The sequence below is a fragment of the Nycticebus coucang genome, chromosome 5 (genome assembly GCF_027406575.1).
Source record: "Nycticebus coucang isolate mNycCou1 chromosome 5, mNycCou1.pri, whole genome shotgun sequence".
Classification (NCBI taxonomy): Eukaryota; Metazoa; Chordata; class Mammalia; order Primates; family Lorisidae; genus Nycticebus; species Nycticebus coucang.
The window spans coordinates 54,006,383-54,018,177 of NC_069784.1; the positions used below are offsets into that span (position 1 = coordinate 54,006,383).

The 11,795-nt window shown below is 43.7% G+C and overlaps 1 protein-coding gene across 3 annotated transcripts; it reads left to right on the forward strand.

Moving 5' to 3' along the window:
• The first annotated feature begins 2,287 nt into the window (after window positions 1-2,287).
• On the forward strand, window positions 2,288-10,776 carry C5H1orf54 (chromosome 5 C1orf54 homolog). 3 transcript variants are annotated; one of them, XM_053590799.1, is made up of 6 exons: window positions 2,288-2,399; window positions 5,120-5,206; window positions 6,462-6,520; window positions 7,371-7,481; window positions 9,903-10,004; window positions 10,696-10,776. In XM_053590799.1, the coding sequence occupies exons 1-5, from the start codon at window positions 2,294-2,296 to the stop codon at window positions 9,999-10,001; spliced, it is 462 nt and encodes a 153-aa protein (XP_053446774.1). In that variant the 5' UTR covers window positions 2,288-2,293; the 3' UTR covers window positions 10,002-10,004; window positions 10,696-10,776. The 3 variants fall into 3 exon arrangements, with proteins under 3 accessions (XP_053446774.1, XP_053446775.1, XP_053446776.1); XM_053590800.1 differs by having other exon boundaries at window positions 9,906-10,004; XM_053590801.1 differs by lacking the exon at window positions 5,120-5,206 and having other exon boundaries at window positions 2,335-2,399.
• The last annotated feature ends 1,019 nt before the right edge of the window (window positions 10,777-11,795 follow it).

Sequence of the window (11,795 nt, forward strand, 5' to 3'; positions counted from 1 at the left end):
CCGCTGAGCCACAGGCGCCGCCCATGAATAGCTATTTTATTTAACTCCCTTAAAAAAAAAAAAAAAAAAACTAGCCAAGTGTGGTGGCTCACTCCCATTATCTCAGTGTTTTGGGAGGAGCAATGGGAGGATCACTTGAGTCCGAAAGTTCAAGACCAGCCTAGGCAACATAGTGAGACTCCATTTCTACCAAAAAAATCAAAAAATTAGCCAGGCATGGTGGGACATACCTGAAGTTCCAGCTCCTCCAGAGGCTAAAGTGGGAGGATCCCTTGAGCCCAGAAGTTTGAAACTACAGTGTACCATGCCTGTGAATAGCCATTCCACTCCAGCCTCAGAAACACACCAAAACCCTATCTCTGAAAACAAAAACAAACAAAAAAAAAACTAAAAACCAACAAAACAAAACCGTGTTCTCTTATTCCCTCACCTGTGAGCTCTGAATTGCCTATCAGAAAGGCCAGGGCTGGTGGCTCACAACTGGAATCTTAGCACTCAGGGAGGTTAAGGCAAGTGGATTACTTGAGTGCAAGAGTTCAAGACCAGCCTGAGCAAGAGGGAGACCTGTCTCTAAAATAGCCAGGCATTGTGGGGAGCGCCTGTAGTCCCAGCTACTGGAGAGGCTGACACTAGAGGATCACTTGAGCCCAAAAGTTTGAGGTTACTGTGAGCTATGACACTACAGCACTCTACTGAGGTAACAAAGTGAGACTGTCTCAAAAAAGAAAAAAAAAGAATTTCTCTCAGACTATCCCTAGCACATATCTTGCTAAATGTTTCTGAACTGAATGAAAATGGGAAACGTAAAAGCAGAAAGAAGAGGCCAGGCCCAGTGGCGCCTCACACTTGTAATCCTAGCACTTAGAAGTGGAGGCAAGAGGATCACTTAGCCCAGAAATTCAAAGCTACAGTGAACTATGATCACTGCTACTGCAGTCTATCCCTAGGCAATATAGCAAGACCAGTAAAAAGCAAAAAAAGGAAAAAAAAGCAGAGAGAAGAATAAGAACACTACCCCAATAGGTGTGGATGAAGTGAAGGAAACACATCAAGTAAGTAGGAGAAAGTGTATAGCACCTATAGCAAGGAGAGACTCTGCTTTCTCCCTTCTTCCATCCGGTGTGCAGGAAGTTGAGAAAGAGGTGAGGTGAGGTCATTATTACCAGAGAGGAAATAACTTACTATGGCTGAGAGATTTTTATCAGAAGCCATGCAGCAGGTGCTTTGAGAGTCAGACAATGATAAATAAATACTGCTCCTAGACAGGCAAAAGAAATGAACTATTTCAGTTTAGAAAAATAAAGTTACCCCTGCTTCAGAACATTTCCACTGTGGGCTCGAACAGTGGCTGACGCATGTAATGGATGAGCTCTGGATCCCCTGAGCTCAGGAGTTTGAGACCAGTCTAAACAAGAGTGAGACCCTGTCTCTACTAAAACTAGAAAAAATTAGCCAGGCATTGTGGCAGGCGCCTGTAGTCCCAGCTACTCTGGAGGCTCAGTAGGATGACTGCTTGAGCCTAAGAGCATGACATTGCTGTGAGCTATGACAGCAGACACTCTATCCAAGGGTGACAGAGTGAGTCTCTGTCTCAAAAACAAAGCAAAACATTTACACTGTTATCAAAAAGACTGAATAAGTCTCAGAGAGGAGAGCAACTCTGGCTGGTGACAGTAATTTAGTGACAGTGAAAGGGAGGATGAGCTTTTTGTGAATTCTGGGACAGAGAGAGGGAGGAAGGAAAAGGTAGGAGAACAGAAGCTCCTTAGTAGGCTTTCCCTTTTGGGTAGTGGCAATGGGAGTCCTGAATAGATCTAATCGAGGGCTAAGGTAGCTCAAAACATATTTGGAACTTACTTTTCATTTTATTTAGAGACAATCTTACTCTGTCATCCAGGCTGGAGTGCAGTGGCATGATCATCCATCACTTGAGCCTCCAACTCCTAAGCTCAAGAGATCCGCCTGCCTTGGCCTCACTAATTCTTCTCCTGCTTCTTTTTTTTTTTTTTTGTAAAGAGGGGGTTTTCACTATGTCACCCAGGCCGGTTCTTGAACTCCTGGCTTCAAGTGATCCTCCTGCCTCAGCCTTCCAAAGTGCTGGGATTACAGGCATGACCCATGGTGCATAGCTAAAATCTATTTTGTATGTCGATCTGGGCAGTTCTGGTTATGGACTGGTGGCAACTGAAGAGCTAGTCAGTCAGCAAGTAGGTGGAGAGTTGTGCCCTCTGGGAGAAGAGTCACTACAGCTCCTTCACTGCTGTGGAGGAGGAGGGGAGGCGGGGTAAGTTTCATGGGGGGGAAACGCTGTAATTTCCTTTTTTACTTTCACAGCAATAGTACAGAATCCAGAATGGATGTCCTCTTTGTAGCTGTCCTTGCTGTGCCACTTATGCTGGGTAAGTCCACTTCTCTCCCTAAGCTTTTGTGCCAGATCTTCTACCGTAAATGAGGTGGGAGGGGGAAAAATAAAGAGAAGGTGAGGTGATCTTCAGGGGGGAGAGTTATAGAGCTTTCTTATCTGTGCTAGGGTCTCCAACACAGCAGAGATCTGGAAGGAATAGCCAAGAAAAGGGGAGGAAAGCAGAATCTGTCAAAGAAGAGAAGGCCTACAGAGAATCAAACCCCATACACAGGCAGGTCGTAGCAAGACCAAACTCAGCTCTCCATCACCAAAAAGTACAACAAGATGAGAGGAACTAAAGTGAGAGTGATGGAGAGAGGTAGCTTCTTGGAAGGTGGGACAGTCTGAAACTAGTGAGGGAAGTCAGGGTATCTGGAGTTGTAGGGGGGAAAAAAGTATTAATAAAGACATAAGAGTGGAGTGGCCTTCGGGGTAGTAGAAAACCCGCTGCCTTCGAGGACAGAGTCCCAGGGGTGGCTTGGCTCCTTTCCTCCTTTGTTCTGTCAGTCCGCCAGGTGTGTCTCACTGTTTCCTTTTCCTCTAGATGCTTGTGTTATTTAGCCTGGGGTTGGAGAGAAAGCATTCAAGGAGTTCAGGAGTATTTAGCAGGAGGCCTAGAGTTCTTGATTCAGTCTTATCAAAGCCACCTATTTTTAGTTCGGGAAGGGAAGAAATACTAACAAACAAGTCATTTAGTCAAGCTGAGTCATTTTTTTTTTTTGAGACAGCGTCTGACTATGTCACCTTGGTAGAGTGCCATGGTGTCACAGCTCACAGCAATCTCAAATTCTTGGGCTTAAGCAATTCTCTTGCCTCAGCCTCCCAAGTAGCTGGGACTACAGGTGGCTGCCACAACGCCCGGCTATTTTGTTTGTTGTTGTAGTTGTCATTGTTGTTTAACAGGCCCGGGCTTTGTTCGAACCTGCCTGCCCCAGTGTATGTGGCTGGTGCCCTAACCACGGAGCAACAGGCACTGAGCCCCAGCTGGCTCATTTTAAGAAAGTAAATAATAGGCTCGACACCTGTAGCTCAAGCCGCTAAGGCGCCAGCCACATACACCAGAGCTGGTGAGTTCAAATCCAGCCCGGGCCCACCAAACAACAATGACAACTACAACCAAAAAATGGCTGGGCGTTATGGCTGGTGCCTGTAATCCCAACTACTTGGGAGGTTAAGGCAAGAGAATTGCTTAAGCCCAGGAGTTGGAGGTTGCTGTGAGCCGTGAGGCCATGGCACTCAACCCAAGGGTGACAGCTTAAGGCTCTGTCTCAAAAAAAAAAAAAAAAAGAAAGTAGATATTAACTGGGCATGGTGGTGGGCGCCTGGAGTCCCAGCTACTGGGGAAGCTGAGGCAATAGGATTGCTTAAGCCCAAGACTTTAAAGTTGCAGGCAGCACCTGCAACTTAAAGGGGTAGGGCACCTGTCCCATATGCCTGAGGTGGAGGGTTCAAACCCAGCCCTGGCCAAAAACCACAAAAAAAAAAAAAAAAAAAGAGTTTAAAGTTGCTGTGAGCTAGGGTGACAGAATGAGAATCTGTCTCAAGAAATAAAAGAAGAGAAAGCAAAAGAAAGCAGATGCTAGGGCGGCGCCTCTGGCCCAGTGAGTAGGGCGCTGGCCCCATATAACCACGGGTGGCGGGTTCAAACGCGGCCCTGGCCAAACTGCTACAAAAAAATAGCTAGGCATTATGGCAGGCACCTGTAGTCCCAGCTTCTTGGGAGGCTGAGGCAAGAGAATCGCCTAAGCCCAGGAGCTGGAGGTTGCTGTGAGGTGTGATGCCACGGCACTCTACGGAGGGTGACAAAGTAAGACTCTGTCTCTAAAAAATAAAGAAAAGAAAAGGGAAGGAAAGGAAAGAAAGCAGATGTTAAATGGCTTGTTCAGAGTTATTCCACTAGTTAGCAATGAAGCTGGGACTAAAACTCAATTCCAAAAATTTAAAGGTATATGTTATTTGTGAGAGACACAGATTAGAAAAGATCTCACACAGGGGTGGTGCCTGTGGCTCAAGGAGTAAGAGCACTGGCCCCATATACCAGAGGGGGTAGGTTCAAAACCCTGGCCCCACCAAAAACTGCAAAATAAAAAGAAAAGATCTTGCACAAATAGAATAAGGTCTGGAGCTTACTAAGTAGAAGATTTGGTGTTTTCAATTTCTATTCTTTTTCCTCTTTCTACCTTATTTATAGTGTGTGAAGGGATCTGAAAGCACAGAGGAATAGGCCTCATTGCAGACATGGAGCCCAGGAGACTGAGAAGCGTTTTGAGGTGCAGAGGCAGGCAGATGGTATAACACTTGGAGGGAAGGCAGAAAGAAAGGAAACATGTAGAACTGAGCTCAATTCTATTTTTTTTTTTTTTTTGAGACAGAGTCTCACTAGTCTCACTTTGCTGCCCTTGGTAAAGTGTCATGGCATCATAGCTCACAGCAACCTCAAACTCTTGGGCTCAAGCAATTGTCTTGCCTTGGCCTCCCAAGCAGCTGGGATTACAGGTGCCTACCACAATGCTTGGATATTTTTAGAAATGGAGGTCTCACTCTTGCTCAGGCTGGTCTCGAACTCCTGAGCTCAGGCAATCCACCTGCCTCAGCCTCTCAAAGTGCTAGGATTATAGGCATGGCCACCTTGCTTGGCCTGAGCTCAACTCCAGATATCCTTAAGCTGGTAAGGAGTTCCAGATGCCCCTTGACCTATGGTCCTTGTCCTCATAGGACAAGAATATGAAGATGGAGAGAGCCTGGAAGAGGATTATTACTATTATCAGGTTGTCTATTACTACACAGTCACCCCCACTTATGGTGAGTACATGAAAGGCTCTGATCTTTTGCTGGATGGAGAGAAGGCTTGGGGATATTTTAGTTCTGAGACTTTGCCCTTCACTATGCAATAGAGCAACTGGGTTAGAAAGAAATTTGGCTATGAGTAAAAAGTATCAAGACTCATGATGTTATTTCTCAAGCTAGTGATTTTTAATTCTTTGGAAAATGGTTGAGACAACTTGAAAAATGTCAAATTTGTAAATTATTTTAGATTCTAGATTGAAAATATAAATATATACACAGGCTCAGTGCCTGGGCTGAAGCAGCTAAGGCGCCAGCCACATACACCTGAGCTGGCGGGTTCGAATCCAGCCTGGACCCACCAAACAACAATGATGGCTGCAACCAAAAAGTGGCCAGGCTTTGCGGCGGGTACCTGTAGTCCCAGCTACTTGGGAGGCGGAAGCAGGAGAATCGCTTGAGCCCAGGAATTGGAGGTTTCTGTGAGCTGTGATGTCATGGCACTCTACCCAGGGTGACAGCTTGAGGCTCTGTCTCAAAAAAAGAAAAAAAAAATACATACACATTCACAAACATTTTAAACATTAAAGTTAATTAAAATTGGATTATACCAATAAATTTTTTTTTTTTTGTAGAGACAGAGTCTCACTTTATGGCCCTCAGTAGAGTGCCGTGGCCTCACACAGCTCACAGCAACCTCCAACTCCTGGGCTTACGCGATTCTCTTGCCTCAGCCTCCCGAGTAGCTGGGACCACAGGCGCCCGCCACAACGCCCGGCTATTTTTTGGTTGCAGTTCGGCCGGGGCCGGGTTTGAACCCACCACCCTCGGTATATGGGGCCGGCGCCTTACCGACTGAGCCACAGGCGCCGCCCTATACCAATAAATTTTATAACTTGAGCAAATTAAAGTATTCTAAGCAATCTCTTTCCTTTTTTTTTTTTTTTTTTTTTGTAGAGACAGAGTCTCACTTTATGGCCCTCGGTAGAGTGCCGGTGGCCTCACACAGCTCACAGCAACCTCCAACTCCTGGGCTTAAGTGATTCTCTTGCCTCAGCCTCCCGAGTAGCTGGGACTACAGGCGCCCGCCACAAGGCCCGGCTATTTTTTGGTTGCAGTTTGGCCGGGGCCGGGTTCGAACCTGCCACCCTCGGTATATGGGGCCGGCGCCCTACCAACTGAGCCACAGGCGCCGCCCACCTTTTCATTTCTAGATTCAAAGTCACCTTTTTCCTTTGTTACTACTGATTTTTTTTTTTTTTCTCTTTCACAGATGACTTCGGTGCAAATTTCACCATTGATTACTCCATGTTTGAGTCAGAGGACAGGCTGGTGAGTGACTGCTACATTTGTGAGGGTCAGGATAAGTAATAGTTAAAAAGAAATTGAGGAGCCAGGCTCATGTCTATAATCCTAGTACTTTGGGAAACCAAGGCAGGAAGATCAGGATTGCTTGAAGTCAGAAGTTAGAGACCAGCCTGAGCAAGAGTCAGACCCTGTTTTTATTTATTTTATTTTATTTATTTTATTTTAAAGGTTTTTGCAGTTTCTGGCTAGGGCTGGGTTTGAAATCACCACCTCCAGTATATGGGGCCGGCACCCTACTCCTTGAACCACAGGCACTGCCCAGATCCTGTTTTTACAAAAAATAAAAAAATTAGCTGTGTATGGTGGCACATACCTGTAGTCCCAGCTACTTGGGAGGCTGAGGCAAGAGGATCGCTAGAGCCAAGAATTTGAGGTTGCTATGAGCTGTGATGGTGACACTGCACTTTAGCCAAGGCAACAGAGTGAAACCCTCTCTCAAAAAACAAACAAACAAAAAAAAAAAAAAACTGGAGAATGTCAAAATGTAACTGATTATCAGGAATGAAAATGAATTAGAGAAGGAGAAATTAGGCCCTAAACAGACTTGTTAACTGTAGCTGGGAGGAGAAGGAAGCCAGACCCAACAAGTTTGCTAAGATACTGACATGGAGCAATCCTTAAATCAAGGAACTGGTTGAATGAGATGGGCACATAATCCATGCAAGCACAAGGTAGCCAGGATCCCTGGGTTTAAGTCTTTGGAGTGGGTAATGAGGAGGGAACCAGGTAGTAAAGGGAAGAAGAACTGTAAATAGAGACTATGAGGATGTTGGATGGAGAAGATAACTCTGTTTCCTGCTCTTAATGAGGGTAGAACGAGTTGGATACAAAGGTAACAGAAGCAGTAGAGACTACCATTAATCTTGAAACAGAACCTGCAGACCATCAGAAGCCTGTAACTGTGAAACCAGCAGCAATGGAACCAGTGAGTTGCCTGGGGGCTGGGAGAAGGGGAACAAGACATCCTTGCCTTGGATAGATCCTAGGGCTGGTGACATGGAGTAGACAGAGGACTGTGGAATACCAGGCTTTGGTGGATGGGGGAACCAAATAACTAGTATTTCAATGCAGCTGTTCATCTCAACTTGACCACCATATCTTTCACTGAGATTTAACACTAACCCTGTTTACCAAATACTGGGAAGATTTGAAGCAGTTAAATTTGTGTGTATGTAATCTATGCCTAAGGCTTCTAAGGATGCTGATGAAAAAGAAATCTATGATATTGTTATTGCCCTTAAGGAATTTATAAAACTCAAGTTTACATTTATGAAACATTTAGGGCAAAATGAAAGGGGTATGTTTCGATGTCAAATTACATATATATTTGAGATCATATGACATAGGATAGTGCTTTAGCCAGTATAAGGAGAATATCAATACAGGCTAGAGTTTTCTGGAAGGCTTTTATGAAGTAATTGTGCTTAAGATAACACCTTAACGAATAGATGAACTGGCTCACCGCCTGTAGTTCAGTGGCTAGGGAGCCAGCCATATACACCAGGGCTGGCAGGTTCGAACTCGGCCCAAAAAAATAGCCGGGAGTTGTGGGGGTACCTGTAATACCAGCTACTTGGGAGGCTGAGGCAAGTGAATCTTTTAAGGCCAAGAGTTTGAGGATGCTGTGAGCTGTGATGCCACAGCACTCTGCCAAGGGAGACATAATGAGACTCTGTCTCAAAAAAAAAAAAAAAAAGAATAGATGAGTTTTTGATTGGTGGGAAGTTATGAAAGGATGAAAGTATTTAGGAAGAATAATTATTCCAAGAGTGAAAGAGCCGTGTAGACAAGAGGAATAGAATAAGCATGCTATGTTTAGCAGATGGAGTATGTATGATTGAAGGAGAGGGTATATGGAATCATGGAAATTAAGAAAAAATAAAATTTACAAGACTTCTGATATTTTCTTGGTAATTTCACACATGGCAAGCTAGGGCCAAATTATAGAGTTTGAAGTGTCACACTGAAGTTTAGACTCATAATCAATAGGGAGCCTCCTAAGTTCCTCAGTGAGGAATGGTGAGCAATTCATGAGATTTTCTTTCTTTCTTTTTTTTTTTGCCGGGGCTGGATTTGAACCTGCCACCTCCAGCATATGGGGCTAGTGCCCTACTCCTTTGAGCCACAGGCGCTGCCCAATTCATGAGATTCCTATTGTTCCAGAAATAATCTGTTAGATTTTCATTGTTCCAGAAACAATCTGTTAAAGGCCTGGAAGTGACATTATGAATGAGAGGAGAAAAATAAAAAATATTTTTAAGAAAATGCCTTGTTTTGGTAATAATTTCATATGAGGAATAAAGGAAGAGTGAGTTAAAAATAACTTGCAGGTTTTAAACGTGGATGTCTAAGAAAATGGCTGACCAAATAGGGACTGTGGGAGGGCAGGTGGTTTAAAAGGGAAGCCATGAATTTGATATTGACCAAACTGAATTTATGGTGAAGGCTCTAGGAGGGTGTCCTAAAGGTAAGTGAACTAGGTCAAGGCTAGAGTTCTAAGTGCAAAGTCACAGTTACAAAAGTAAATGAGTTCAACAGAGTCAGTACATACAAAAGCTCAGAAGGCCCATGACGGTGCCTATAGTCGACAGGAGGAAGAGGAATTAACCAAAGAAAGTGGGAAGGATTGATTGGAAAGGTAAGCAGACAAATGTATTAAAGTGTCTAGAAGAGAAAGGTTAATATAATTAATCAAAAGCTACCAAGGGGCCAAGGAAAAGGATGTCATTGGTAAACCCAAAGAAAGCAATTTTAATTGAATGGTTGGAGAAAAGCTAGATTTTGTAGAGTCGAAGAGGGAGTACATTATGAGGAGATGGAGGCAAGTATAGATTAACCATGTGAAAAATCTGTTAACAATAAACAGAAGCAACAGCTGGATAAAGGGAATAAGAAAAAGCAACCTGTATATAGTTTAACACAAATGGAAAGCACCAGTAGGAATGGAATGTGGAAAATTTGCAATTAGAGCAAATAAATCTTTTTAAAGTATATAATAGGCTCTCTTTAGATTGTAAATTCCTTGAGGACAGGAAACATGTCCTATTCATATTCATATCCCTTCCTATGCACTTAGCACAATGACTAACCTAGTGTCATGCACAGAATAGACTAAAAAAATAAGTGTCATTGAATTGAGTTGGGACCTCCTGTCTATGGTTAGGATGGCTGAAAGGCACAATGGAAAAGACTCCTTATAGTGACGGGGAGGAGGGATGGATCTTTCTCTAAGCCCAGAGGAAAGGAAGACAAAGGTTAATGTAAAAATTTGATTGTCCTTCTGGAGGGAGAGGGAGTGGTAAGAAGAATGACACTGGCTTACTGTGGGGGGATGTTTGTATTTTAGCAGAGTCCAGATCTGAATGATGGTGTTTCCAGTCTGCAGAGTCCTGTACTCCTCCTCCTGTGGTGGGCCCTAGTTCAGGGAGGGATGTATTTCACATAAAAGGTGAGAGTATAGCCAAATGGCCTTGGGAAAGTCTGCAAAGTAATTCTTACCCGTATCTCTTGCTACTGTTTCCAGCTTGGTCAATTCTCAGCTGCTTAAAGAAGGAAGAGGGATCATATTTAGAAAAATCTTATTATTTAATCTTTAAGAAATTTAGGAGATGTTGAGGCAAAGACCTTTGTATTGAGTCATTAATTTTTTTGAACTAGGAGGACTTCAAGGCCTCCTACAGTGGGGGCAGATGGCATGGAGAAAACCACCACTCCAGGATTCCAGGATGCCTTGAGGAATCTGAACTGGTTTTAGCCTGGCCATGTTTCAAGGCATGGCCAGTTCCAGAGGGCAAAATGGGCTGGTCTTGTAAGCTGGAAGAGTCAAAGGCAAAGTCCGGAGGCATAAGGGGTGGCAGTTCCCTAACGTATGGTAGAGAGAATGGGGAAAAGGAAGAGGGACAAGAAAGCTGTATTACAGGTTTAAGTTAGGATTCTAAATATCAGGCATAAAGAAATTTAGCAGCAGAAAGGGGTGATGAGAGAAGGGGACACTTCTTTCCCAGGAGATACCACAGGGAAGTCCTGGCTCAGAACATAAAATCTGGACAGTTTTTATACAGTAGGGACATGGACGTTCTTGGATTCCCTGATCCTGTTTTTCTTTTTCTTTTCTTTCGTTTCTCTCTTTGCTTTTTTAGGTGGGAGAAGGCTGCTCTGACTCTTTGGATGGAGATTTGGCAAGAGGAAATTGGAAAATAAAATACATAATAAATGAAATATTCTGCTTATTGTCTACTCCTTCAGGAGGGTCTGTTCTAAAGTGACAACATTGGCTTGGCGCCTATAGCTCAGTGGCTAGGGCAACGGCAACATACACTGGAGCTGGTGGGTTCGAACTCGACTAGGGCCTGCCAAACAACAACGACAACAACAACAAAAATAGCCGGGCGTTGTGGCCGGCGCCTGTAGTCCCAGCTTGGGAGGCTGAGGCAAGAGAATCGCTTAAGCCCAAGAGTTTGAGGTTGCTGTGAGCTGTGACGCTACAGCTCTCTACTGAGGGCAGCATAGTTAGACTCCATCTCAAAAATAAAATAAAATAAAGTAAATAAAGTGACAACACTAAAGAGAGCACCAGGATTTAGGGACAGAAAGAGTCGATCAGAAAATTAAAGAGAATTATGGAATTATGAATAAACCTGGAATTTTGGGAAGAATAAAGAAGAGCAGCCTTGGAAAATAGGTTTATTTAAAGTCCATAATTCCCTTTGATTCTATTGTTTTATTAGATATGGTGTTGAGATAGTGGGCTTGGGTAACAGGATTGAGGTTTATTTAGAACCTTTTTTCTTTTTATAAAATAACCACATTGTAAAACACAATATAAAATATCGACTACTGTTTAAAACATATTTAACAGTTCAATATAGATACATGTATCTCCCACCCCCATACAACAAGGTGCCTTTGCGATTAGTAATTACGACAGGGACAAATTCAAACTATTTATTTTTAAATTCTCTATCCTTCGGCCCTAATCAGAATTTGGCTGCCCCCTTGCGGTCTGCAGATGTCATAAACATATCTTCAACCAGCTGTTGGTGCCTGGGCACCGTTCCTTCTCTCAACTGTATTCTTTCAACAATGCAAGAGACGACGATTAGTAACGTTCCATTTACTTTTGAGACTCTCTGAACTCTGGACTTGCCTCCCTCCCTCAAAGTGTTTGGAATCTTCTCAGGGGGAAAAATGAAGAAATTGAACCTGGACAACACTATAACATCAGGGACCTGTCCTACTC

What these genes read in the sequence shown, in the direction of transcription:
- C5H1orf54 (XM_053590799.1), top strand. Translation starts at nt 2,294, where the DNA reads ATGGGGGGGAAACGCTGTAATTTCCTTTTTTACTTTCACAGCAATAGT. An exon ending in TTGAGTCAGAGGACAGGCTG is followed by an intron (nt 6,521 to 7,370) that starts GTGAGTGACTGC and finishes TAATGAGGGTAG; the next exon opens with AACGAGTTGGATACAAAGGT. An exon ending in AACCAGCAGCAATGGAACCA is followed by an intron (nt 7,482 to 9,902) that starts GTGAGTTGCCTG and finishes TTTGTATTTTAG; the next exon opens with CAGAGTCCAGATCTGAATGA.